Source organism: Aulostomus chinensis, chromosome 16 (assembly GCF_037954235.1).
Source record: "Aulostomus chinensis isolate RoL2024-O1b breed Wild chromosome 16, RoL_Achi_v1.0, whole genome shotgun sequence".
In the NCBI taxonomy this organism is placed as follows: domain Eukaryota; kingdom Metazoa; phylum Chordata; class Actinopteri; order Syngnathiformes; family Aulostomidae; genus Aulostomus; species Aulostomus chinensis.
In genome coordinates, this window is record NC_141335.1 from 5,211,968 (window position 1) to 5,239,416 (window position 27,449).

General features: G+C 44.1%; 1 protein-coding gene across 1 annotated transcript in view; it reads right to left on the minus strand.

Moving 5' to 3' along the window:
• meis1b (Meis homeobox 1 b) overlaps nucleotides 1–24,895 on the minus strand; it is an 83,834-nt gene extending 58,939 nt beyond the window's left edge. The window contains exons 1-7 of the mRNA XM_086179618.1: nucleotides 24,153–24,895; nucleotides 22,364–22,584; nucleotides 21,139–21,280; nucleotides 20,731–20,781; nucleotides 20,133–20,183; nucleotides 18,877–19,023; nucleotides 9,111–9,222 (exon numbers count right to left, since the gene is read on the minus strand). Coding sequence (XP_086035744.1) covers nucleotides 9,111–9,222; nucleotides 18,877–19,023; nucleotides 20,133–20,183; nucleotides 20,731–20,781; nucleotides 21,139–21,280; nucleotides 22,364–22,584; nucleotides 24,153–24,164 — 736 coding nt within the window. The 5' untranslated portion in view covers nucleotides 24,165–24,895. The remainder of the gene's footprint in view (nucleotides 1–9,110; nucleotides 9,223–18,876; nucleotides 19,024–20,132; nucleotides 20,184–20,730; nucleotides 20,782–21,138; nucleotides 21,281–22,363; nucleotides 22,585–24,152) is intronic.
• Between the last annotated feature and the right edge of the window lie 2,554 nt (nucleotides 24,896–27,449).

The following is a 27,449-nucleotide window of genomic DNA, read 5'->3' on the forward strand; positions in this document are numbered from 1 at the left end:
AACATGCCCACATGTAGCAAACAGACTGAGAGAGAGAGACTGTCAGCCTGAACGCGGAGAAGACAGAAAGCAAACAGGAGATGAGCCAAAGCTTCAAAATGAATTTTAGCAGAGACAAAAAGAAAATAAAGCCAGAGACAATATGTTCAAATACGAGGATCTTGTGATGGTGTGTACACACGCACAGCAACACCCGCGGCACATAAATCTCTAAATCAAACAGTCAAATAGCCTTTGACACCTTATCAAACAATTTTATGACTATTAGCTTCTCACAGAAGAGACGTTCACTCAAGCCATTAAAAGTGACTGACAGAGCAAAACCCTCCAAATGTGAGAGGACGGCCAGTCCCGAGGAAGAGAAGGAAGTCACTTTGTTTATTCATTAAGGACTCTTTCTTCCACACGACCCCAGCGGCCGGGTGATACCAGCCTTAATCCTAAAAACAAACCGGCCCCTCCACGTGAGAACCTGACACAATTTCCTCTTTTTTTTTTTCCAGAGGGGCAAACAGAGATTAAACTTTATTTTTATAACGCAATTTACGTGTGAAAATGTTTCGCGTCCGCACTGCGAGTGACTCCAGGTTTAATTATTGACCGGACCTGTTGACAAGATAAAACTAACTTCATTTAATCCATTTTAGATTTCAATGACCAAAACAAGACTAAAATGAATAATTATTACACAACTAAAATATTGCATTTTAGTCAAAAACTTAAAACTAAATCGGCTGCCAAAAAAAAACCTGAAGAAAAACACTAAAGCACACCAGAAAGAAATTAAGGTGAATTTTCACCGACTCCAACCAGATAAAATACTTGTTCTTTGATTAAGACAAGAAGAAAACGCTCAGATTTATCAACTTAAACTTGACAAAAACTCAAGGCAGGACGACTAAATATGACGAAAACTAAGAGAGGCATTTGAAACAGGGCTTAAAGACTGTAAGAAAAGAACTGCAAAAATTAACACTGAGTAAAACATGTAACTGTTGAAATCTAGGGCCCAAACTTTGATTGTGAAGCTGCTGCTGAACCTTAATTTAAAACATCATACAAAAAAAAAAAAAAAAAAATCAGAACAAATCCAGGAACGTTTGAAATGAAAGATAACGGACAGTTATAGGCAACATAAGGTTCCTCTCAACCACAGACCCCCCATTCTCACCAGGGTGCTTGCGTCATTGTTTTGCAAAAGCTCAGTTTTCTCCACCTTGTGAAGCTGAAACACTGTGGAGGGTGTTGTGGGGGCGAGAATGATACTGTTTTAAGTCCGGACAGACGACTGAGCTGCATTCATAAATTCCCCCGGCATAATGTGGACATTCTCTCAGGCCGCTCTCGCTGCCCGTATCGCTTAACTGGCAGTAAAAAGTCATTGAGGGCTATCATTTTCTGTGAGGCGAGTCACTACAAGTTGGCTGAAGCGGCGACCGCCACGATAGAGTGAAGTTGTAAAGAGAGAGAGAGGTTGTGATTGGACCCTGAAAGGCCAAACTTGCCTTTTCCCAGGTAACCACAGATAATAATGTTTGACCTGCAGTAAATCCACTTGAGGGTAAATAAACTTCGCTACCAGCGACACTGCGGGATGTTTTCTCATGATGTTGCAATTACTATTTATGACTTTCAGAATTTTTTAAACAGCATGTGAGCACAAATTTTGCTCTTGTAACCAGATGATAAGCTCATTTTTAACTTATGTGCTTACGCTCACTTTGACTTGAACCCCCTGTGACCACTGAGTGAGCTGAAGCTGGCCCGCCTGCTACTCTTCACCTCTGAACTTGCAAAAATATCGCTGTTTGTTAGCACCGTATGCCTCAACAGACCCCCAAACAACACTCAGCAGCACTTAAGACACTCATCAGGGATAAACCCCTCTCTCTCTCTGTCTCTCTCTCTCTCCTTCTGTCTCTCTCTCTCTCTTCTCCTCACTCACTATAGGATTTTCACACACACGCGCCACTTCAGCCAGCATCAAGATGCTTTCACAGCATTCACTCACATTCATTCCTCCCTTCTTTCCCTTTGGTTTCTGGTTCTTCCCCCGTGTTTATCTAGAGAATATTTTCTGTTTAATTGTCATGCAAACATTGAGATGTTGTCCGCAGGCGAAGACAACAACATTTGGGAATATCCAGGAAGACATAGACAGCTGATCAGTCATGAAAGTTCAAGATCTGTCAGAGCTTACTCAGAGAAAAAAAAGGTTTCCATCCCTGATTTTGTATATTTATTCTTTTACAAAAAAAAAACCCACCTCAAGCGAACTTACAAACTTTTGTCTAATTTTAGAGTTTCCATCAACCTTTTCTGATGCAATATTTACTTCGTGTCTGGCAGCTACTGTACATACGCATACACACACACACACACACACACACACACACAAGTTTATCTTTTATCTACCCACAGAGCCTCACATTTGAACACACTATCAAGAAAACTGCACGAGTAGCTCATGCACACGCAACTGCTCACAAAACTGAGGATGATCTATTTGCAGACGTATCTATGATGGTTGTTAAACAAGAATGTGCGTAGCTGCAAAAAAGGAAAAAATGGTGTCGACTTAGTATTCCTGTCTGGTTCTTTAATGATCGCAGACGAGCTGATCGTTCGCCAAACTTGAAATATAATGTAGCAACACTGCTGTGTTTGTATAGGGATTGTGGAATTGCCGGCTATCATATGCATGCTCTCAGAGTTATTATTGAATACATGCCAATGCAACCAAGACACATTCCTGTGACTTTACAGTTATTATTTATTAAAGTGCATCTAATTCTCCTCTGCAGCACAAGTCTTTAACTGTTAGGCTACTGAGGGAAGCTCCATACAGAGAGACACTGCTCTCTCTTCCAGTCTGTTGGACAATCACACCAATTAATTGGTGACTCTGAAGAGGCCACGTGAGGCAAAGTGATTGGATGAGACAAATCTGGCTTCTGATTGCCCGGCACCACCGTCCTTGTCCCAGTTCGCCCGCCCCGGGCCTGCTGACTAGCCAGTGAGGGGGGAGAGAGCGAGAGAGAGAGAGAGAGAGAGACAGAGAGAGAGAGAAAGAAACAGGGGCAGCTCTTCTACGGCCTGACCTTGCTGGGAGAGACGCAGAGGTCAGAGGGTATGGATCCCAGCATCTGAAATATTCCAGCCTGATCGATGGGAATTCAGAGCCAGTGGAGGTTAAATGCAGGGATTCCGAATAAAGCTGCAGCATTAGAGTACACGTGACGCAAGGTCAGCTGAGCGTTTCAATGTTTTAGAGACACACCCTCTCATACAACCAGTCCTCTAATTTCAGCAATATTCTAACTTTCCGAGCCTCTTTGCTTTCTTGCGTTTGTTTCTATTAACTGGGAAATCTATTCATGTATAAAAGTTCAAGAACTCTAATCATCATACGGTGAAGCACGAGGCAGAAGATTTTATATTGGGACAATTATTGATTCATGGACATTTGTAGAAAATAAGATACGTATATAAGCATATCACACCTGCAGATTCAGACAGTTTAGAGTTTCCTAAACCTTTTTTTTTTTGCTTATCTCAACCCAGTTCACAATCTTTTCTCCATATAAATAATGACGACCATGAATCTCAAGCATCAAAACCATTGCTGGCAGTTATTGTTCTGAAACCAGCCATTTTAATACCATGCATGTTTAACAATGTACAACATTGTTTTATGCACATATTATTAAAAACACACATGTACTGCACGTAAAAAAAAAATACTATGGAAGACATGCACATTTATCTGCCATCCACCTGTGGCTCAGTCTTTAGGGAAAAGGGGGGTTGAGATCAGTTTAACTCCAAATATCAGCATAAGTTTCATGCTGAATATATTTGCAGCTACAACAGCCCCCCCCCCCCCCACCCCCACCCCTCCAAAAAAAAAAACCTTTGGAACTGATATCAACAAGCTGAAGTCTCAGGCCACTACTCAGACACTAAAACTGTGTGCAGACAATAACACAAAGTCTTACAGGGAGCTATTTGCCTTGGCTCGGTGCACTGTACTCTTTACAAACGGTCTGGGTAATTGGTGATACATATCTAATATTGCCAGTCATCGCCTCACTCCCTGGATGTTTCTGACAAGTGGAGAGGGAAACCCTGTAGCTTTCAAAAACAGAGCAAACACTCCGCTGGGCTCCTCTGCTCCACTCTCATCCACATCGCAGCAGCTGCCCGATTCAGTGCCTGAATGTTATTCTGTTTCCCTCACACACCAGGCCCTCAGAGAAGCGGAGGGGTGTCCTTACCAAATCACACAGGCAAGAAGGAGTACTTTATACTGGGAGAAAAAGAGAAGGCCCGGTCATGTCCGTGAGGGACACCCCCCACCCCCTTACTCCCCCTGAAAACCCCCGCCCCTTTCCATCGCAGGCATATTATGATCTGTTAGCTTTCCCTCTGCCCTGCGAGTATTACTCTTCACAGAAAAGCATGATCCAAAGCACAACAGCTACAATGAGGTTTCTCCAGAGGGCTTCTGGGTATTAAACAAAGGGGCCTGTTGGCAGGAACTAGCTAGCAAACAGCTGGGCTAATAGAGTGGGACTAATTAACTACAGGGCCGTTCTCCGACTCTCCCTATCGGAGCTCGCTGGATGTTTACAAAGATCTCCCAGAGAAAAGGAGGAGAAAAATAAGGCGCTTTCTTCTTTGTCTGCTCCTCAGGGAGAGAGGAGACACTTAGGACCGATTTTAATGACATGTGTGAAGCAAATGTGATCCTCCCTCCATCTTTTTTATTTTTTATAACTGCCAATGGAATTCAGTGCTGAAAAATACCACCGGAATCTGGTCAAAGCACAAACACCCAAGCAAGGAACTCGGCATGTGAGCATCGTCACCGCATGCAGAAATAAAACGGCTTTTAATTGCTCGCACTGTCATTGTGACAATGCACAAATAAGATTTATGGTTAAATATCTCTTAGCTTTAATTGTTAACTGTAAAGAGCATCTTCTGTTGCAATCCGATGCGATGAGATCTTGTTGCAGAGACCACCTCGCAAATTTCTGCAGCTCTTGGATTTGTGTGAGTTTTTCCGTGTAGAGATGAGGATTTTTTATACCAGCGAGCAGTGAACCGTTGAGAGACGAGGGCAGAGCGGAGCATGTGTTTGTCTCAGGAATAGCCTCCGAAAAAAGGCTAAGAGCGAGGAGACCGTAGTTCACTAGTTAAAGGCCCTCGACCATCCAGCATCCTTCCTCTGAGCTGTTTCGCTCTGCTGGAGGTGGAGGATGGAGGGATGACGGGAGCAAACATGGAGCAGATGATGAAGAGACAAGCAGGGGGTTACAAAAAGAGAAAAAGACGTAGGGAACGAGTGAAAGCGTGTTTTGATAGACTGAGTAAAGAGATTGAAGGACGGATGTGAGGAAGAATGAGTAAAAGAGGTAGAGTAGCTGTGCAGCTCCATAGGCAGAGGGGAGGAAAGTGGAAGATAGAGGTAGAGAGGGAAAGGTCAGTGAGAAAGCAATGTGTAAAAGGCATATGAGAGGAGGGAGAAAGTGCAAGGGAAATCAGAGGAGGGAGAGAAGAAGATGAGAGGAAGACAACACAGAACAAAGATAAAGAGAAGCAAAAATGCATATGAAAGAGGAACGAGTGTAGCCCAGACAGAAACAGCAATTGGAAAGATAAGAGGAAAAGATGCCGAGGAGACATGAAGAGAGGATGCAAAAGAGGAGGGAGAACAGTGAGAAAAAGTTGGAGAAGATGGAGCGAGCGAGAGAGAGAGAGAGAGATAGATAGAGAGAGGAACAAAGAGAGGTGAGAGAAGGGGAAAGGAAGATAAACAAAGGTAGTGTTTTAGAGTGAGTGGGAGGCATGGAAGAAAAAAAGGGGGGAGGAGAGAGAAAAGCGCAGCAATACACAAGAAGAGAACCCGACTGAGAGCAAAATGAAAGAGAGACGCAAGAGTAGGTGGGAGACAAGGGAAAACCGGAGAAGAGAGGGAGGATGTGAAGATGAAAGAGCGTGTGTGAGAGAGAGAGAGAGAGAGAGAGAGAGAGGGAGGAGAGAGAGAGGGAGGAGAGACGGTGGGGTGAAGCTGTCGGGGGGAGAGAGAGAGCAAGCAAAGTGCCAAACAGATAAATAACCAGCTTACTGGGATTACCAAGTGACTGACACACAATTTGCCAGAGCCAATATGACGTGGCAGTGATAGCTCTTAACCCACATAAACCTGAAACCAGTCCAAGATGTCCTCCGGTATTTGCCGTTGTCACTGCGTGTGTGTGTGTGTGTGTGTGTGTGTGTGTGTGTGTGTGTGTGTGTGTGTGTGTGTGTGTGCGCGCGTCTGCATTAACACCTCAAGAAAGCAGGAAGCATATACACACACACATACACACACATACACTGAAATGCAAACACTGAGATATTTTTCAGGACTCGGATGATGATTTTAGACAAGTTGATTTACTGTGTTAGTCTGACTAAAACCGGACTTTAAAAATACACATAAACATGAACATGGGACTGAAATGATACTAAGTTGAGCCCCATTTCGGAATTCTGCACATGCTCAGTTAGAGTATTTCACCCAGACGTTGGACACTGCATGGTAATTCTGGACAGATGAGGACATTATGTTGTCTCAGCTCGAGGAGTTAAAAACCCTAAAGTAAGAAGACGTCCATTCTTTCCTTCAACAGTCTTTCATCCGTTCCCCTGCTAACTTGTTCGGTATTTGATGCAACTGGTGGACCAGAAGAAATTCTGATTGGCAGCAGCTGTAAGAGGGCAGCCCGCCACCTACCGTCCCGTAGACGGACGTACTTCTGTCTACACATTGATTCGTCCCTGATTCTTCAATTCTGGTACAAGGACAACAGTCCAACTGTTTAAAGATTTAAAAACCTACTGTACATAAAGACACTGCTTATATGTGTGCTGCAGCGTAAAAATTTATAAATGTGAGTTTATAGATTTTTGAAAATAGTTGATGAAAGTTGAGAAACTGGAACTAACAAACAGGAACTTATTTTCTGGCTGAATTTGATGATAACACCACAGATTTCTATGGTGATTAAAGTGACAAAAACAACCATGTGCCATCTTACATTCACCGCATTCAGCAAACCTACAAGTAACCATACCAACACGTTCATGTGTTCAGGTCCAAACACTCCAAAGTGCCTCATTCATTCAGCTGACACACACCAAAACACAGACATCAACCAAAAAACAAAAGCTACAACAACCAGGATAAGTTGGGAGACAGAAAGATATGAGGAGAAGAGGGGGGGGGGGGGGAGCGAGAGAGAGAGAGAGAGAGAGAGAGAGAGAAGTCAGGCCAACATAAGGGGTGGGACTATAATTGGAAAGATGTGAAAAATGAAGTGCCAGTTTGGTCAATAGAGGTCAAAGGTCACCGAAGCAGCAGCCTAAACTCAGCACAGAGCACACTCATTAGAGCAACCAATCAGATCGTGCCTGGCTGCCCAGAACCATTAGTCATCAGAGGTAGACACACACACACACACACACACACACACACACACACACACACACACACACACACACACAGACAAAAACACTTGCTCTATCTTTCTCTGTTTCACTCTAACTTCACTCATTTTTATCAATTAAGGCTCCTCTTCCTGCTCCTCCTCCTCCTCCTCTCATTTTTACTTCAGCTCATCTCAGCTCTCAGTCCCTCAGCTGCTGCTTCTCTGCTAAAGAAAAGCTGATTGTGTGAGAAAGAAAGACAAACAGCAGCAGACAGATAGATGGGGAGATAGAGAGGGAGGATGATAGCGAGCGTGAGACATAGAAAGAGACAGAGAAATAGAGACACAGAGAGAGAGAGTGAATGTGTGTGTTGACAATATAAATGGCTGCTCGTTGGAGTGGAAGGCATGGCGGCGCTCTGTGCTCCCACCCAGGCTCTGCCTCCTGGCACTGGCAACCCTGCAAACTGCTCGCCTTGACATCGCCTTCAATAATATATGAAGTTGCTTTTTTGCCTACAGTTTTTTTTTCTTCTTGGTTTTTTTTTTTTTTTTTTGCAATGCCGCTCCACCAACACCAACCTATTCTCCCACCACTCTTTCTCTCTCTCTGTCCCTCTCTCTCTGTCTCTCACACACACACACACACACACACACACACACACACACACACACACACACACACACACACACACACACACACACACACACACTTATTCTTAGAGTGCAGCCACTTCAGGTCAGCATCGTTGTCTGGACAAAGAAGGAACACAGAATACATCAGACCCTCGAAAATTAAGGCCAAATATAACACAAAGAAGCAGAAGGTCCTGGAAGTTGCTGCTACATTTTACAGACTGTACGTACGATTCTTTAGTGCAGAATAGATGCAACAACTGTCAGCCTGCAGTGACGGCTGACACTTCAAAGCCATTGTTTCCTTATAAGAGATGCAACTCATTAACGTCAAATAAAAACACAAAAGTGTCAAACTCCCCTCAATATCAAATTATACTGAAATACAGCCAGTGACTTCTTTTCTTATTATTCAAATTTTAACCAATAAAATCTGTACAAGTAAATAATAAATAAAAATATCATCTCACACAACCCTGAGGTACTTAGAGTTTGAGACCTCTGCCCTAAAAATGTCATCTTTTTGTTTCCTCAGAGAAGTACACACACTTCTCAGTATCAGAATGCTCCTGAATCTCGAGAAGAGTCCATCCAGCCGTGTACTTCTGCTAAGCCGAAGTGCAGAATGGGAGTTTAAATCCGAGCAAAAGCACGCAAACACAACCAGATACGCTCAGATGTAAACTAACTGCTCTGCACGCCGAGGGACTGTAACTTAAAACATACACGCAGGTCACAGGTTGGCACGGGGACTCAGAAACTACTCAGGACCTGGGTCCCAGCCATCCAACACACCGTCTGCTCTGCTCCATCAGGTCCAGGAGCTCTCAGTTTGGACCGAGCGTAACCTCAGACCTGAAAGCTCTGCAAACACCTCCAACCAGCACGACAAACTTGTCTTTAGTGTGTTTGATTGATGCGATGTGACGCAGCACTTCATCTCCACCTGCTTACGAAAACAACAACAACAACAACAACAAAAACCCTCCGTCTTACCCTGTTCGCTGCTGTTGTCCCCGCTGTGCGATGTGTGTCCACCGCTGGATGGACCCGGCGTGCCACCGGAGCGCGTGGATGCCGTGTCGTCATGGTCTCTGTTCCAGGATGTCTGTCACAACAAGAGAGACGAGAAAAAGAAACGTCAGCGTTTTCATTATTAGCTGAATTAATCTCATTGTAAAATTAGATTTATTTATTTTTTGCATGCTTAAACTGTAAAAGTAAGCACACACACAGAGACCAAAACTAAATTCATCATTTGCCAGCCTTCAGCCCAGTCACGCAGTGTGTATGTGTGTGTGCGTATGTTTGTGTGTGTGTTAACCCATGAAACAATGGTATGGAATGAGGATTATTGAAGGCTGGATGAAGAGAAAGACCCAGACGAGGAGCAAGAGAACATGTTGTATTAGTTCCCAGCTTTCTGAGGCATGCAATCCTCGGCTGTCTCCATTTGGCCCAAACCACTAGCAGATGAAAATACAAAACAGCTACAACTTAAGATAGACCGCAGCCAGCGCCAGGGAGTGATGTCATCCATGCAGAGCAGACCAGAGAGAGGTAAATAACTCAAAGTATTGCTACATAAGTAGAAATCCTTTGTTTTGACCAAGAATGAAACAAAAACAAAACAAAAAAAATAGATGAGCAATCCCACTCATTTAGATTTAAATCTCATCACACAAAGCCAAGACATAACCAAATCAGCTTTCCCACAGTGTTCCTCCAACAAAAATGAAGCAAGAATTAAGCATGAGCAGAGCGGAGAGTCAAGTCAATTTTATTTATATAGCGGCAAATCATAACAGACGTTATCTGAATGTACTTTTCAAATAGTCTAGAGCGAATTCTTCACAGGGACTTGACTTTCTATAGACAGACGGAGGGATGTTGGGACTAGCTAAGTGGAAGTTCATTGTTTTGTTTTGTTTTTTTCTAACAGATGATCAAGATTAGTTAGTTTCCTCTCGTCGATGACTAGTGACGACTGGGGAGATGTGGCTTTATGGTGGGAGACCTGCTGTACACCTGATGATCCAGACGGCAGAACGCAAACACAAGATACAAGCGCCACCTACACCTTTAGGTTTACGCATCCAAACACACACACACACACTGCATAAACTGTTCAGCAAATGCACACACACACACACACACACACTCACCCCCCCCTTTTTTTTTTTTACAAAGCCGCTCGGTACTACTGAAGCTAAACCAGATGTTACCCCTTATCTCTCAGTGCCTCTGAAAAGCAACATTAGCACCGAGGACAGGGGGGAGAGACAGAGAAGACTTCAAAGTGGAGGGAAATGGAATCTATTGTAATATCATACACACCGAAAACAAACACGTGACAAACAAAACACTTGCCGGATCCTACTCCTCCACCTGTGCGGGCCTATCTTTGCACCGTCAAATCAAATAGAAGCAGTTATCAAGGGGGCAATGCGGTGTCTTGCTTTTAATGGCTATGTGACAAAATGAGTGATAGAAACCCACGCAGAGGAGGAGAGGGAGGCAGAAGAGGAGAGAGAGGGAGAGGGAGAGGGAGAGGGAGACGCAATGTGGAACAACTGGTTTCAATTGGGGTACTGTAGTGGTGCTGTGTCTCTGAAGAGGATTTGCAGTGGAGTTTAACATCGTGAGAAAAAAAAAAGTACACATTATTCATGACGCAGGGTCGGTCTTCAACCAAATGTAGATGGAGTCCAGCAACAGACAGGGCTACACAAGGCAGCAAATTCAACACATTTGGGGTCTATTAGGGCCTGTTTGATGTTCCTGGGCTATGAAATTATAATCCGGTGCTTACATGGACAATATAGTCATTGTTTTCCAAATTAGGCTTTGTAAAAAAAAAAAAAAAAAACAGGCACAAAAGCAAAGGCATGACTAGGATTTGGTAGATAGATGTTGAATTTAAATGGGGATAAGATACCAAGAGGATCTCTCTCTCTTTCTCGCTCTTTTTTCCACTTCTTACAAATTCTTTTTTGCTGACCGTGGAACACTGAAAAATGAAACACCCGTGCATGACCGAGTAACTCCAGAGAACATCAAGAGTGAGGTAATCCAGACCACATGCTCGGCGCACAAACAGTTAACCCGGGCTTTTGCCAGCTCCTCCAAAAGTGCAGCTTTTAAAAATGAGCAGAACTTGTTTATACAGAGCTATGCGGATAGCACAGTACCCTGGGGATGCCAAATATGAAAAAAAACCAAGAGTCTCTGCTTGCAAAATGGTTCGTTTTTTTTCTTTTTGTTTTAATTCTGTAACAAATTCCACTTGAAAATATAATTAGAAAGTGGAGGGGGAAATGGCAAACTTCTGCATTAGCTGTAATTGAACAAAAGAGCGCTTTGCCTGCTGGGAGGTGGCCGCCTCGGCCCCATGGGAAAGGGGGCCGGGCTGAGACAAGGCCTGGTGGCATCTCTGCGGGGACGGGGAGTTTATTTATAATCACAGGCCGCCCTTAGACGGAACAGGCGCACTACTGATCTAACACGCAATTAATACACACACGGCTGAGATCACACAACCCACACATATGTGCACACATACCAGTACATACAGCATGTGCGTGCACACACACACACACACATACACACACACACACACACACAGACAAATATATTAAAACGGTTTAGTTTTTTTATGGTCACAAAAACTTTTCATCTACCTCATGAAAACACATCATGGAACTGTCACATACGACAAAAGAACACACCTTGACCACAAGACACACAACGACAAAAAGGCGTGCACACCCTGTGCTAACACAGCTATAGAGAGGCCCACCTTGGAAATATGGGATATGTAAATTCACCCAATGAATAGATGCATAAACAGAAAGCTCGAGGAAACAGAAAGAAAGAGAGCTGCCCCTCTGCACACACACACACACACACACAGCTACACACTTGATTTATTCTACGTCCTCCTAATGAGCCGCCATGGTCCCCCTACCTCGTCTCCCCTCTCTCTGTCTGCCCCTCTCTCTCTCCCTCTCTCTCTCTCTCTGTCTCCCTCTCTCAGGTTGTAGATTAATTCAATGCTTAATTGTTTAGTAAATTCAATTTTCCACATCCTATTCTGCCTAGCTTTAGCTAAAGTTCTTAAATCTGCCGCGCCAAGCCAAGGGAACCCTGCTTCTGAGCCATGCGTACCTTTTCTCTTTTTTTTTTCATTACCATTTTTCTTTCCTCCACCACCCTAATTCGCCATGAAAAGATTTTCCTTGCTGGAAATTCTGATTCCGCTATGATCAGTGAGGCATTCCAATCCAAAGCATTGTGCCGCATCTAAGATGCAAAGGGAAGGGGGGGGGGGGGGGGGGCTTTCCTCTCTCGCTGTGCCAGACCCCATATCATACAAGCACTCATGCAAGAAATGTTGCCTTGCCAATTCATTTGCAATAATAAAGATAATGGTTAAGGTTGTTGTGCTTTGCCCCTCCTCTTTCCTCCACTCTGAAATATCTTTTTGTGATGATATGGATATTTACTTTTCCCTCTGAGCCAAGCAGTGTGCAGGAATAATCATATGTGCATACTTAACGGCGCAGACATAAATATCCAAATAACCCCCCACGTATACACTCTTCATTGGTGGTACATCTGAATCAGAGATGACAGTTGGGCTACTCCATCCCCGAGAACGCTTTGGTGCATCTGCTCACTGCAGTTGTTTTCTTTAACACCGTTTCTGACCTTTGCAACAGCGCTGCTTCCTCAAGTTGAAATCTGTGAGAATGCCATTTGTTGCAGCGGCGAGATGGCCTGCAATAACTTTGGGACACGTACACCCACTCAGCCGAATGCTGGTGCATGGCGAAGCTGTTAGTGAAAAGGGCTGAAAGGCCAGCTATTGTAAACTCTTGTTTACTTTGCCTTCCACTGTGACTAGATAAAGCAGGATCTGCCTCTCTGATAACCGGCCAGGCAAGTGCATGCCCGACTTCCTCTGCATTCTCTCTATCCACCCCTTTCCTCCCTTTGCTGCATTATTACTGCTTCCAAAAAAAGAAAAAAAAAGGGGTGATAATGGTATGCGTGGTGCAAAAAAAAAAAAGAGCAAAAGACCAACACCCCCTCTTATTCTTCTCTGCTCTCCCCTTCCTCCCTAACTCTTCACAATAGACAAAGAATAAAGAAATAACCTTATAATTGCTGAAGGGGGTAAGGGAGAAAACTGGATTTGGTCTCTTGAGTAAGTAAAGTATGCTACACTGAATAGCCGTCAGGTACTCTTCAGAACCGGTGGGTTAACCTCATCGAGACAACCAAAGATAATTACATGTTTGAGATAATTACCAAAGCTTTCAAAGTGCATTTAGATGACACTCATGGAAACTGACAAACTGATTTTCATTCTCTCTCAGTCCTCCTCCACTTCGGCTCCTGCTGTTTATTCTGTGAACTGAGATCCAAACAAAAACATTACCTCGAGTGCTCTCCCCTCCACGCTAGCTAACACCAAACAAAGCACATTTCTTCTTTTTTTTTTCTTCTTCTTCTTCCATGAATGAAAAGGCAGGTGTAATTTCTGAGTGACATGTTTGGCTGCTGTTTCCTCATTAGCTTTAGCTTAGCTCGACTTGCCGCCGCCGTGCTGCTGGGATGTTCGCAGTGGATCCCTTGGAGACGGGCTGTTTGTGACGGTGGCCATTGTCAGAAGCTCACAGGGGGTTAAGGGGGAGAGGAACTTTCCATTAGCTAAGTACACATGTGTTAAGCCAGGTTATTGTTTACTTAGCCAAAGAAACCACAGCAGGCCTCAGGGACAGACATGGCCGCCCATCATAAGTAACACGAGACACAAGCCAGCAACTTTATTTGTAAGTGAGATCTCGTTGCTATCTGTGACAATATGGCTCCAGTAGTTTCCAGCTTGATTTGTGAACAGCTAATAAATCAGACCTCAAAAAAACAAAACAACAAAAAACAAATGTATATGATATGCAAGAAGCCCGTTACATTCTTTGAAGTCACTCTGGTCTTGATTTGCTTAATCAGAATCACCCCTACTTGCTATTCCGCCACAATAATGAAGAGGCTAAGAAACACACAAGTCACGTGGTCGCCTCTTTGTATCACTTGTTGAATCCTTAACAGCCGCCCCGCATTCACTCCCCGATGGAAAAAAAAAAAAGAGAGGGGGAGTTGAGGGTTAGGGAGGAAGGCGGGGGGGGGGGGGTGGTGTAGAGGAGGGAGGAGGTGAGTGGGGGTCAAACCTCTCCTCTATTCAACTACAAAAGCTGCTATTACCAACAATCACCGCGATGATTCAAAAGTTTGTATTACGAACAGCGGCGTGCCACTGTAGGAGAGAGAGAGAGAGAGAGAGAGAGAGAGAGAGAGAGAGAGAGAGAGAGAGAGTGTGCCTTGTAAGTAACTCAATCCATATGCCAACGAGAAGCAAATAGATTAGCGATAGTGGTGTACTGATTAGGAAAACAGAGGATGACCCCGCCGCTCAGGGTTTCCATTCAGTTGGGAGGGAGGGGCAGAGGTCACTCTATGACCACCAGAGTTACCTAAACCAACACTGCTGGGTCTCGCTGACCTGGAAACCAGCATTTGTATTGCATAACAGTGCCAATTGTGTAGGGAAAAGATACAGCGATAGCGCTATCAAGAGTAAATTCTTTAACAGTGACCACAACACTGAGCTAACACAAGGAGAGATTGTGTGAGATACAACCAAAACAGCAAACGTGTAGATTCTGATTGCGCACCGTTTCATTCAACACAGACAAAAAAGAAATCACACTCTCAATAAAAAAGCAAATACCTCCCCCCTAAACGAACCCAACAGATCACCTGCTGAGGATTCATGATTGTTTAAGACCCACTTACGGCTACAAAAAAGTCAGATGGTGAATATTTTTTTTAAGCAAAGTTTCAATTATTTCCAGTCCCACTTCAGCTTGCACGGCTCAATCAAGTAGAGGAGCTCTTGAGAGCTTGAGTGAGTCCTCAGTGCTATTAGTAGTGTTCTGCTCTACAGAGGAGAACCCGGCCCTCACAGTTCATTAGCAAATTGCTGTTGCCCCTCCCCGCGCTCTTTGTGCAATTAAAGGCAACCGCGCAAACGATGTACAGCAGCATGGAAATACCTCTGTGCTTCTTTGGACGGAGGTGAACACAAGAAGAGACGCAATCAACAGAGTGACTTCTACCACTAGAGGTAGCGAGTACACACACAAATAGTACAAGTACCACAAGATGCAAACTGCTAAAGAAGCAAATAAATAAAGAAAGTCGGATAAACAGACTTACAGCTTGATGAGCAATTTAGGAGAGGTTTTAGAGCGAGAAGATTTTGAGTTATATGTAAATTGATCAAGTAGATATTAAAAAGAAGACATGCGATGCATGATAGAAGTTACATATGCAGGAGAAGTTACGAACACAAACACCTCATGCATATCGGAATAAGTGATGATTACAATCATGTTTGCTTTAAAGTAACTTATTAAATTATTACATAGAGGAATGAGTTACATTCAGACAGGTATTTAAAGTGTAAATGAGGAGAGTGTTGGGAATAGAGAACATGCACTGGCTGAGTTAGAAGTTATTCATACAGGACAAGTGTGTCCAGATGAAGCTATATTCATAAAAACTACAGTTTATGAGAAGAATGTTCATGAATCTGACTCATCTATATGAAGACAAAAAATAAGGAGAGTGACTGCTGATAGGAAACATATTTAAAAACTCCTTCTGGAGAAAATAATTATTTTATTGGTTCTTTATTTTTGTGAGTTCAGAGCACGATGTCGACCTATTACGAGACAACTGGAAATGTGCTGCTGGAGTGAAGAAAAAGTGTTGGGAATCTCTCCGGGGAGCAGCAGGGAAAGAGTTAACAGAGTCCAACTAGTGCTAACCAGTCACTCCACTCACATAGCACCTGGGGGGGGGGGGGGGGTGCTGCATTTATCAGGCTAGTCTGAACACACACACACACACACACACACACACACGCACACATGCACACAGCAGTGTACACACATATACATAGACAGGCACACAGCTCCGGCTCACTCACTCATTCTCACACACACACACACACACACACACACACCTACACAAAGACACGCAAACACAGAAGGGTGAGCCCAAACTGGCTGGACTGCATTCACAAGCCGGCGCAGAGCCTCTCTGACTTTTTCACCTCTCAGCTATGCGCTGCTTTCTTTTCAAAGGGGTGCTCAGTGTCTCTCCACACTCGCCTGCACCGGCAGCCCAACAAAAACACAACAATGTAAAAGCATGTAAGGAGTATTCCCAATATCGCTGTGATGACACCAGGGCGCATAATTCAGCAAGAAAAGTTAGTGTCGTTGGATTGTTGAGTTTAATAAATTCAAAGTATTTTTTTTTCCTGACATTTTATGTTCTCTGCTACAGTCGCCTCACTGGAATAAATTGGTTTATGAATAAATGTGCCTTCTTTCTCCATCTTGTTAACATTGCTCCTTTGTGCAAATTCTCAGCATTTTTTTCCAGTCCGCTTCAACTTTATGCCCGAGGGCATATATTAAAAATACATATGGAAAGAGATAATGCACACACAACGCAAATTCGTTAAGGATGTCACTGCCTAACAACTGCAGATAAGATGTCACACAAAAATAGCCCACCACCGAATTTAAAAAAAAAAAAAAAAAATTCAAGTAAGTCATGAAGTGCAGTGCCATTAAAGTGACAATATAAGTATTCAGCAGTGAGAGGCATGCAGGCTCTGCCTCTGCCTGTTTGGATATGCCCATTTACACACAGGCTGCTGCTGCTGCCGCTGCCGCCGCCGCCGCCGCCGCTGCTGGTGGGGACAGTCTCCAAGTCATCCTACTGGAACATCAGCTCATCCTTCAATATTACACATCTGTCAAAAAGTTTGCTCTGTCTTTTATAGCCATGCCTGAGGCCATTGATATTATTCTACCAGTGTAAACATATATAGGTTTCTCTGGATTGGCCCTGGATCGGTTTATATATATATATATATATATATATATATATATATATATATATAGGGACCATCATTATGTTAAATTAGGCCACGTCTTCATCTTACAGTCAATTAAAGATCTGCATCAGTGCCCCAAGCACAACATAATTTTCTTCATATACCTAGAAACCCAGGGGTTTTAACACATTCTATTTCCATAGCGATATACCATAAGGCTTCATTCAATGTCCTGACCTATCTGTTATTAAAAAAAGAAAAGGAAAAAAAAACTTTTGACAACTGAGTCCCCCTGGAGAATACAACAAGCCCTTCAAAGAGACACTTAAATGCGCAAGTGGCGTCTGTGTTATTTAATTCTGTTTCTGGATTAAATGAAGTATTATCTTCCGGGTGATCTTTCTCATTTCCATAATCAGACATAAGGGCCAGGGATGGAGGGGGGGGGGGGGGGGGGGGTCTGGGCCCCAGTCTGCTCCCAGTCCTGCCATTCAGCACAAACATAAAAGCTGGTGGCGCTCTCTCTCTCTCTCTCTCTCTCTCTCTCTCTCTCTCTCTCTCTCACACACACACACACACACACACACACACACACACACACAGACCAGCCTCTCAACCATATGGAAGTCCACGGATTTAAATTATTTAGCCTCATCGCGTCATTACGTTTTATGTCGGACTATCCAACTGATCCCTTTAATTTGGACACTTGATTCCCCCCCCCCCCCCCCCCCCCCACCACCACCACCTCCTCCTCTCTCTTGTCCAACTTTTTCCACCCCAAAGAACTTCTTTTTTGTTTTTGTTTTTTGGGGTTTTTTTTGCTCTCATTGACTACTGCACAAATATTAAGAGTCCAAAAAATAATAATAATCCAGATTTGCATAACTCTAATCAGGGTTCTCATTATTTAACAGCAGTGCATGGACCATTAGGGCCAGGCGCGCACTACGATGTCCCCGGAGTGCCAACAGTCACCGGAGCACATAATGAAGGCTGTGGTTATCTCTAATATCTGCACAAAAGGAAACACTCCCTAATCTACCTTTAATACCCGCGCTCCTTCTATAGCTGACAAAAAGAAGAAGAAGAAGAAGAAAAAATGAAGCTCCTTATTGGTGCAGAATCTCTGCACTCTGAAGGGGTCTGGAGAGGAGAGGAGAGGAGGGGGGTCTCGATAAGCAATGTGCACTCATGTCTAAAGAAAAATACTGACAAGACGCGTAATGAACCGTGAACTCCACAGTGGAGAACGCGAGGTACCTAAACCACAGTCGAGCATCCTGCTGCTGCTGCTCTCCTGGGCTACGCTGCTAACACCTCGCTCCTCCACCCCAAAAATAAAATAAATAAATAAATGAATAAAACCAGAGAGGAGGAGGAGGAGGGGAGAGAGAGAGAGAGAGAGGAGAGAGAGAGAGAGAGAGAGAGAGAGAGAGAGAGAGAGAGGTAATAAATTAAAATCGACATGAAACAGGTCAAGTTTATGGCGATGCTTTCCCAGCTAATCTTCCCGGGTCGGTTCCGGGTTCAAAGTCTTAATGGGCCAATAAGACGTAACATTATTCAGAGAATTTTTCATTCCGATGGACGGAATGTAAAATGGTCTTAATCATATGCAAATAACAGCGCAGCACCAGCAGCAGCAGCAAGCAGCAGCAGCAGCAGCGGAGTAGTGACCCAGAATAGCAGAATAGCCAGCAGGGAGAACGCACAGGCACGCGCGCACACACTCACACACACACGCACGGACACACACAGATCTGGAGATGTAGGCTGCCATACCTGGTCTAGGGCGACCGAAGATCTCGTGATTTCCTCGCTGTCTGACTTGGAGCCGCCCTCTCGGTCGTCTATGACCAGGTCGATGGGCATCTTTCCTTTCAAGCAGCTGATGTACCGATGACAGAAATTATCACACAGCTCGTGTACCTACAGGGACACGAGGAACAGGCGTCACAGACTCGTCCACAATTGCTACACACACACACACACACACACACACACACACACACACACACACGAGGGTGACAGGTGCAGACACACACTAATATGACTGCCTCCACATGCAAACAATACTAACTGGAACATCTGACTTTTACTCCAAAGTTGTTGAACACTTTTCAAAATAAAACACGCACTTTGATTAATTACTTTAAAAAAAAAAACCTCAAAGTTTTTTTTTTTTTTAAAGTATTCTTTAATTATCGTCTCCTTTTCTGATAGTTCACGTTGGACCGTCTCGAGCCGGGGGTGGACCCGGTTCTGCTGCCGTGCCGTCTCCCCACAGTGCGTAACTTTCCTTTTTTCTTTCCTCTCAAAATAGAGATATCGTCGAAAATTGACAGTGACAAGAGGGCTCACGGGCCACAACGCACTCAACACCCGTGTTAAATTCATCATCGGTGGCCCGGCGAGTGGCCATTAGAGGAGACTGACCCGCTTGACTGACATTTAAGGTAAAACCTTGTAATTTATTACATTATCACGCAGCCAGTGTGGCGCACCTTTGCGCATGAGAAACAGGTGAGAAAATCAAAGGAAATGCAGTCTTTGTGTTGCCCCCCCCCCCCCCCCCCCCAGCAGCTGAGGTGGTGAACGTAGAGAAATAAGTTTGGAACAGCTTTAATAATAGAAAAGTTCAGTTTTACTGCACTGCTAATATCCACAGAGCTCTCAGCTCCGACTCTCCCTCCGTCCACAGATGGCGGCTGGGGGCCTTTACGCCCTCCACGTAGGGTCGTCGTCGTCGTCCCCCCCCCCCCCCAAAAAAAAAACCCCGCAAAGTTCGCCTATATGTTTCACCTTGCATGCAATTTCTAGCAGCATTAAACTTCATTAAAACATGGCGGGGGAGATGTGGCCACAGAGATATCCGTTCCAGTTGTAACAGCTTGCGTCGTGATTAAACGCGGAAGAGAAATGGCCCCCATGATTGATTTTGACGCTAATTACAACAGACTAGCAAAAATACATTTATGCAAATACAAGCCGTAGGTCTGGAGTGGCACACTGGACAGAAATGTGTGAGCGAGTATTACCTTCTCCAGCTCCAGAAGATGAAACCGTAAAACTTGAATGGCTTGAATCATCTGAAAACGTTTAGAGGAAATGAAAGAAAATTTTAAAAAAAAAAATGTATAAATGAAAAGGAACATGTCTCGGTGTTAAACGGGCACGTTTACACTCGAAACAAGTACAACAGATGCAAAAAATAAATATAGATTTTATGTGAAGGGAAGACAGGAGAGCAGCAATAAGCCTGGGAGATCTGTGAGCCAGCAACTGGAGGAAAATCTGACTCTGATATCGCAGTCAAAGTACCAAATTGTACAAAGCGTGAACAGAGCAACTTTCCAATGCAGAGTTCAAAGGTTTGTGGCAGCTGTCTAATAAGGGCCCCTTCATGTGCACATACAACCGGGGGCCATGGTGATATCAAACAGCCCCCCCCCCCCCCCCCAGAAAAAAGAGGAACATCACCTCCAATCCTGCCTCAGCTTCTCACCACCACATGGCTCAAACACACATGTACAAGCTGCCAACACACACTCAAAACAACAGCTGGCACAGGCCTGTTGAAAGGTCAGATATAGACTCATTAAATAGATCAATATAGATATAAATAGATTATCTTACCAGATTATCCAACTCTGGATTCGAAGAAAATAAAGGTTTTTCTGCACGGATCTAGAAGTAAAAAAAAAACAAACAAACAAAAAAAACGTTTTTTATATAAAAAAAAATACATGGTTGTGAAATAGCTTAAAGTTTTAAATAATGACTAAAGTAATGTGAAATATAAAAATGCAGTCTAATGCAATGTGGATCCCCACTTGTCCCACAGCGAACCAGGCCTATAGCCACTTCAAATATTTTAATTGTCAGTGTATTTTCTCTCATGCAGAATTCACTTCACGGCAGTCAGAGCTCGACCAGCCTGAGCATGCAGATTTGAAGGGGAGAGAGAGAGAGAGAGAGAGAGAGAGAGAGAGAGAGACAGAGAGAGAGAGAGAGAGAGAGAGAGAGAGAAAAAACTTTCCTGACCTGTTTTGCAAACACAGCTATGTCTTCATTGAAAGATTCCGATGAACAGACGTCTCCTCCCGCCACCCCGGGCTCTCTGGGGGTGCAAGTCGCTAATTCACATTTCTCAAAAATCAGTGCAAGCAAGGGGAACAGAGGGTGCCTGGGAACGAACACACACACACACACACACACACACACACACACACACACACACACACACAATAGCAAATGTCACCAGAGAGAAGAGCGCCGAGGTCAAGACGACTCCGGGCTAGATTTAGCCAGGCATGCTACTCTTCAACAACTCGCCCATGGGGACTGAGGCTGCTGCTGCTGCTGCTGCTGCTGCTGCTGCCGCCGCTGCAGCCGCGCTATTATATTATGCAGAGGCTCGGAGAAAAGGCTGCAAACAGCGGGCAGACTTCTGTGATTACATCTAGGCGCGCCTGGGAGCCTTGGACTCAGTCGAAGTGTCTCTAGCGCAGCTCTCCTGGCCACGTTTGACAATTATTTAATTGTTGAAGTCGTCAGAGTAAATATGAGCAACTCGGTAATGTGTGTTTAGGAGAATGTGTCTTCCAAAGTTGTGGCGTAAAATGACCACCACTGCTTAACCTGTGTGCTAACACCGCGTGCAAAAACTTTTAAGAAAGTCATGTAAATTAATAACTCACGCGCATAAAAGGCGAGTTGATTAGAACGACATATATTTTATAATTTGCTGACTCCTGGGACATTAACCAAGAGTAATTTAATTTTTAATTTAAGGTCATTATTAGCTCATAATAAAAGTTCAACATAAAGGAGCATTAAAAGAAAATATCAAAAGTGCTGATTGACATAGAGGCTTTATAATAATTAGGAGCCTTTGCTGTGAAATACTGAACTTTGGAATTTAAGCGTAGGAAAGTTACTTTTTACTTGCCTAAAATACAATCAACTCAGCAAAATCAAGTGTTTAATTAAAAATAAAACCTCCAAATTACTAGACAAATAAAAGAAGGATAAGAAGAGGAGGAGGAGGAGGAGGAGGAGGAGGAAGAGCCACGCAGCCATTCTCTGCTCCCAGCGCCACTGCAGCATTTTTGGGCTCCAGTGTTGAGCTTTTCCCAGACATGCAGCGGCTCTTTCTCCAGGAGGAGCTCAGCACCCTCTAACCCACCCCGGCCGCCTCCTCCGGGCCTGTGTGCGCTCCTGCCCGCCGGAGAGCGAGTTTCCCCGCAGACCGGAGCCTCTCACGTACCCGTATATAGCGTCTTTATCTCTCTTGAGGGCGTCGTTAACTGAGGAGCCCATACTGGGGGGCATGGTGTTGGTGTGGGCGGTGTGTGGGTACTGGTGGGAGTGCAATTGGGGCCCGTGGTTGAGGTGCACAGCCTGCATGGAGCGGGCGCCGTGCGGGTCTCCGTACATGGTGGTCGGGATGCCCACCCCGTCCATCCCGTAGTGGGGCAAGTCTTCGTACTGCACACAGCAAAACACACACGGAGCCACAATCAAAATACATGGACAAGAATAATCTGCATTAAATAATAATAGGAAAAAAGTCTTTAGAAGTTTATTAAAGTAGTAAAAGTAACATCTGGACACTTGGCTTCAAAAGTTAATCTACAGTTAATTTGCTAAATAAATCAAGATGTTCCAGCATTTCTTTTTATACCAATTTCTGATACAAGTGCACTAAATAGACTTTTCTGCCTTTTTTCAAAAAAAATTACTGACACTTTGAAAACAAGAAAAACTGTTTATTTCTTTTATTGTTTGTTTTTTTTTACACTTATTCCCAGAGAGGAAGATTGAAAACCTAAAATCTACATACGTCTTTTTTTTTTTTACAGTGAAAACTAGATTTATTGTCAACTTTTTTTGTGTGGGTGAGGCTCAGAGGGAGGGAAAAATTAAATATGTCGAAAAATACTGATTTGCATGAACTATAACAACAAGACTCTTTTTTATTGTTTTCATTAGCCAGTAAAAACGTTTCAGCTCCACTCTCGGGGTTTTCAGTCTGAAACTTAACAGTTATGTTACAGGCTAATAATTGTGCAGCATGTTGCCACCCATCACGCGAGAGATCTGGCGTTTTTCTTCACTCTGCATATTCTGAACTTCTTTTGTTGTTGTTGTTGTTGTTTTCACGTGGGAGTTAAACGACGTAGACTTTTACGTTTGTAGCCTGATTGTTATCAACGGCTGCTTTGTTGCAAAAGCTAAAATGTTCAATCCCTGTTTTTTGAGTGTGTGTGTGTGTGTGTGTTTTTTTTACAAAGATCTTTTTAAAAAAAAGATTGTGCTCCTTCTTCTTCTTTGGTTTTGGAAAGGCTGGATTTGTGCTACTGCTCCCTGAAAGTGACAAACAGGTGTCGGGGGAAGAGCGCATGAAGGCGACCCTAAAGGCAAAAAAAGAGGTGCAAACCCCAGCGTGGTGCAGCTCCGGTGCCAAACTAAGAAGCCAAATGTGTCCCAAACATATCTGCTTTTACACACCGCTGCTGTGGAGAAGTCCCCGGCTACATAAATCAAAGTGTTTGTCATCACCTCATTAGTAAAAAATTGCCTCAATAGCGATTTGTTATTTGTAGATTTTGCGACGTAAAGCGGGTTAATAAACACACGTTTAGTTCATTCAACTAAAAAAAAAAAGAAAATATAAAAAAAGGGATGAGTGTTTGAGACTTGTATGCTTCCCTCCCCGTTCGCAATGATCGCCTGTCATAACTAATACAAAACCCAGCCGATGTGAGAGGAGCGACCGCTCCTCCGGTGTCCCACGGTGGGCCGGTTTGTCCAGCAAACGGCGGCCGCGCGTAATATCGTGCCAAAAGACGTCAAAAATATGAATTTCTGTCTCCATGTGTGAGGAAGACCAGAGAAACTTTCCCCGCGCGAGTATAAGTCCGTGCGGGTGTGTGTGTGTGCGTGTGTGTGTGTGTGTACGTGTGTGTGAGAGTGTGTCATTAAGCCACGTTACAGTGTAGGATCGCGTTCAAGCACAGAAGAGAAACTTTTTTCGGGGGGATTGCCCTACGTACCCGTTGCGCCATAACCCTCCTCACTCCCTGGTCGTCCTTTCAGTTTAGATAAATCCCCTCTGATGCCAGGGTGGAGAAGAAATGAAGAAAGAAAATCCAAATAAACGAGGGGAAAATCCCGTGTGCCCCCTGTTTTCCACGGAATGGTGAACCCAGCCCCCGCTTCTCTGCGCAAGTTTAGCCCAGGCGCGGCGAGTAGGTCCTCCGCTATCCTCGGGGCAGCGGCGCCGGGGTCCTTTTCCAAAAAACCAGGATGAAAACAAAATAGTCCCTCAAACAACACTAGCGACTCTCATGGCTTTTTGCCACTCCGCCTGTCAGTCAAAAACGCGAGGGCTTGTCAAAAGTAGCAGATGAAAGATGGTCGGGACGCGCGTCTCCACGGTGTCGGCACCAGCTAAACGTTAATGGTCACAATCACAGTTAAAAAATGAAGCAGCTCTCCTCTCGTTTTCTTTGATCACTCTCGACTCCCGGCTTGATTTTCTTATGCAAAAGCGTCTAGAGGAGATCAAGAGGAGGTGGGGTGATAATTCTGGCTTAGGCTTTCTTAAAGGAGCCACGATCGATGCTGTGCGTGTGTGCGTGTGTATATATATATGTGTGTGTGTGAGTGTGTGTGTGTGTGTGTGAGTGTGTGTGTATGTGTGTGTGTGTGTGTGCGTGTGTATGCGTGAACCGCCTGCCCGTTTGTGTACAATGGATGTGTGTGTTGGAGCTGAGGAGGAGCGGAGGATCTGGACCAGACTGCTGAAACCCGGAAGTAGTGGTGGCCATAACAGGTCGCGTCTTACACAACGTACCGGGCTGCAGCAAGTCGTGCGGAGAGGAGGGGGGTGGGAGGACCCTGCGAGCCCAGCCAAGCGCGCTGCGAGCTGGAACAACACGAGGAAAAACACCGAACATCCACCTATGACTCCAGAGCCATGTCTCATCCTCGTAAAGTGACTTTACCCCGAAGTCCGGACCCGTAAACACGGACCTCCCAGATCCACTTCGCTCCTAATAAACACTTTCAAGTGACGCAGCTGTGTGATGATGTCAGGTATGTCAGCAACCCCTCTTCTTATATTTGATCATCTACAATTGAGTTCTACTGCTAAAGCGGGTTCGTTACAGTTTTCATAACAAGCTTCTTCGACTGTCAACATCAGATTTGCATGACGTGTGTGTGTGTGTTTGTTTGCGTGTGCACGCGTAAAGCGCGCGTGTGTTGGAGCCAAACGTTCCAGTCTTGCCGGTTGGGGCCTCTGGCAGCTTGTCCCCTCGCAGTGTTTTAGCTTGTAGCGTTTGCACTTGCGTGAGAATAAAGAATGAAATGCATTTCCTTGAAAATGCAGTTAAAAATAAAATTCCACGTGAGAGAGGATAAATAAACATATCTCCCACTGGGGTTTGATGCATTAATTGCGGGTCAGTAATTAGTTCTCATATTTGGTTACTCAGTCCCAACCCTGATTTATGAAATAAATCTTTTAAAGAACCAACAACTTTCAACTCCCATCATCTTTTTTTCTATCTCCTAACAGTTGCTGTCCGTCTCTCTCCCCCACAGCAGCCCTGAATGGGTCGCTCCAGTCTGCCCGGCCTGTCCAATAGCAGAGAGGCTCCGGGATGGGAGCCCCCTATTGGCTCCCAACATGATCGATCCCGTGGCTGATTGATCGGTTTTAGGCCCCATTTGCAAGAAGGTGCAAAACAAAACAACGTCAGCGACAACAAAACGCACTCTGCGTTTTCTGTCAGCTTCTGTGGGTTGTAAATTCCCTAAAAAAAAAAAAAAAAAAAAAAAAAAACTCGGAATATTTGACAAACACGTCTGTCTGTCTCTCTCGCTCTGTCTTTCTCTCTCACACACACCTCTCGCTCTCTCTCTCTCACACACACACACCTCTAAAATACATAGTTAAAACACACACAACTTTGTAGGACTTTGTTCCAAGTAAAGCTATTTCTCTCTCTCTCTCTCTCTCTCTCTCGCTCTCTCTCTCTCTCGGGCTGTTTAGGAACTTTATTAGTAATATTAACGCTCTAATTTATAACGAACCAATTAATAAACTCTCAAGAGTTTGTGTTCGCAGATGCTGTAAAAGTTATTGATGGCTAAACTTCATTTTGGGAAAAGAAACTTAAGACGATTGAGTCGTTTCAGGGAAAGTAATGATATCCATGAATCATGTGTGAACAGAATAGTTTATTTGATTCTGTAAGGGGGGGAGGGGGGGATTCTGCTGGCTAAATTCATCAATTTTTTAATTAAAACGAGTTTACAACTCTATTTATGAAACAAAAAAACGGAGAGAAATATTTATGAGTTATTTAATTAAGGGATATGAAGAGATGATTTACTTTGACGCAAATGATTGCTGGAGAATTCCAAAAGGCTTATTTATTTTTTTGTTTTTCACTTCATGGTCACCTAACTTTACTGTTAATGTTATTATTATTATTATTATTATTATTACTCACTCTATCCTATAAGCGGGACGAGTGTGTAAAAGAGCCACATTATGTCTTGATTATGCTCATAAGGGGCTTGCTGGTCTCTGACAGCCAGTTTGAAGGGAGCTTTTTTTCCACTACAGTGCGTCCTGTCATCGATCATCTGCCCACGGTGCCAGAAACGGTGTCATAACATGATAATGCGGCTTCACACATTCGGCGGTGATTCCGGTGGTTAAAAAAAAGAAAGAAAGAAAAAAAACCCCGAGCGGTGGGATCCGAGGGGGTAAAATTTACAGGCATGGAATGAAGATCAGAGGAGGCTCCTTCAGTCCGGCGGCTCCGAGGCTCCGGGGCGCGGACAGCCGAGAGCCAGAGATGAGGACGCACGGACTTTTACGCACAGAGATACCGGATCAAAATTAGAAAAAAAAAAAAAAATCAACCGACAAGCTCTCCTCCAGATTGTTAGTTCTGAATTTGTTGGTGAGTATCCATCCTTTCCTTCCTTTTAAATAATATAAAAGACTTGAGCTGTTTTATTCAAGGAAATGTGTTTCAAATCAAAGTTGTTTCTTATAGTTTGCGAGTAAAACTGCGTGTTTATTTCAGTGCAAAACAGGATATTAAAAGTCCACTGTGGTGGCGCAGCAAATTTTTAGTGGGTCACTGAGGTGAAGCGGGGCTGAATTCTGATGAAAGGAGGTCGCATCAGCGCCTGACCACTCTAAAATAACTACAATGGCATTATAAAGCAATTACGTTGCTTCAATTAGCGTCCATAAACGCAAACTGGAGCTCTACTTTCTCTCTTGCAGCGGGCTCTTTCGAGGGTCAGCGCATTTGGGCATCCTG